The sequence below is a fragment of the Octopus bimaculoides genome, chromosome 5 (assembly GCF_001194135.2).
Source record: "Octopus bimaculoides isolate UCB-OBI-ISO-001 chromosome 5, ASM119413v2, whole genome shotgun sequence".
Classification (NCBI taxonomy): domain Eukaryota; kingdom Metazoa; phylum Mollusca; class Cephalopoda; order Octopoda; family Octopodidae; genus Octopus; species Octopus bimaculoides.
This window is the reverse complement of record NC_068985.1, coordinates 25,585,640-25,587,014: the sequence shown is the minus strand read 5'-3', so window position 1 is coordinate 25,587,014 and position 1,375 is coordinate 25,585,640. Positions and strand designations below refer to the sequence as shown.

The window sequence follows — 1,375 nt, the reverse complement described above, 5'->3', positions numbered from 1 at the left end:
TATACATATATAAATGTATATAGCTTCTAGAATAAGAATAAAAATAGGCTAGGCAAAGTTTAGGGAGCTACTACCTCTATTAGCAAAGACGAATGAAAGGCTTCCCCTTCAGAGTGAAAGGCAGATTGTCTGATGCCTGTGTATGAACAGCTATGTTATATGGCAAGGAAACGTGGGCTGTGACTGCTGAGGACTGGATGGGTAATGTCAGCGTGCATACACAACAAAGTGTAAGGAATTTGAGAGAGATACTGGGTATACAGGGTATCAAATATAATGTGCAAGAGAGAAGACTGCATTGGTATGGTCATGTAGTGCGTATAAATGAAGACAGTTGCATCAAGAAGTACCGAGCTTTAATTGTGAAGGGGACATGTGGAAGGGGTAGACCCAGGAAGATGTAGGACAAAGTGGTGAGAAAGGATCTTCAGATGTTGAGCCTCACAGAGATGACAGAGCCCCAAGATTTCTGGCAGTTTGCTATTCTTGAGAAGATACATCAAGCTAAGTAAATACGTGATCATCCTTGCATACAGGAATATCCTCTGTATCCCTCTTCAGCTGAGTGTTCCCAATCGCTTGGGCTTGTGGGTGCAAGTCTCTTTAATGTAATATTGCACAATGCTGCTTCCTAAATACTCCTTTTCAATATATTGTAAATGTACACTCTAAGGATAACTTTGATAGAATGGAAAGTTATTATCTTTATTAATAATACGAATTCAAATATTTAAACATTTAATAAACTAATTATGTTAAAGAAACCAAAAAATCCGCAGAAAATGTTGGCTAATAAAGAGTATTGACAAGTGATTTGTTTTTAAGGAATTGTTTATATGTTCATATTCTTCTCTTTTAAGGCTCCCTACAATACTCTGGATTTCTCCATGTCATCAGATCAAACTGACAATGATGCTGCAGATTATTTTGGTATTACAGCATCAGGAGAACTTTATGTCAAACGCTTCTTAATTACTATCAAAAACAAGAACCAATTTTTGGTAAGTTTTTTTGTATTTTTCCATTCTGAAATTTAGTCATTTATTAACCGCATGTAAGAAATACAGAGAAGGAATTTGCTGAGGCAGATTTTGTATGGCTGAATGCCCTTCCTGTTACCAATTCCCACAGCGTTCCAAATAAGATAATATTTCCCCATGGACAGACATGCTTGACATGGAAGACTGGGAATGAACAATGACACTTGTATGATGGTGATGCTAATCTATAAAAATCACATGATGTGAAGACTAGAAAATGCATGCACAAATTCACACACACACACACATGCATATACATACATATATCTATATATATATGTATATTTATATGAAAGAAGCTCATTGTATATATGTATATATATATATATATATAT

General features: G+C 35.3%; 1 protein-coding gene across 1 annotated transcript in view; it reads left to right on the top strand.

Annotated features, from left to right (window-relative positions):
* Positions 1-1,375, top strand: part of LOC106874390 (uncharacterized) — a 280,957-nt gene that overhangs the window by 138,462 nt on the left and 141,120 nt on the right. The window contains exon 72 of the mRNA XM_052968226.1: positions 861-1,001. Coding sequence (XP_052824186.1) covers positions 861-1,001 — 141 coding nt within the window. The remainder of the gene's footprint in view (positions 1-860; positions 1,002-1,375) is intronic.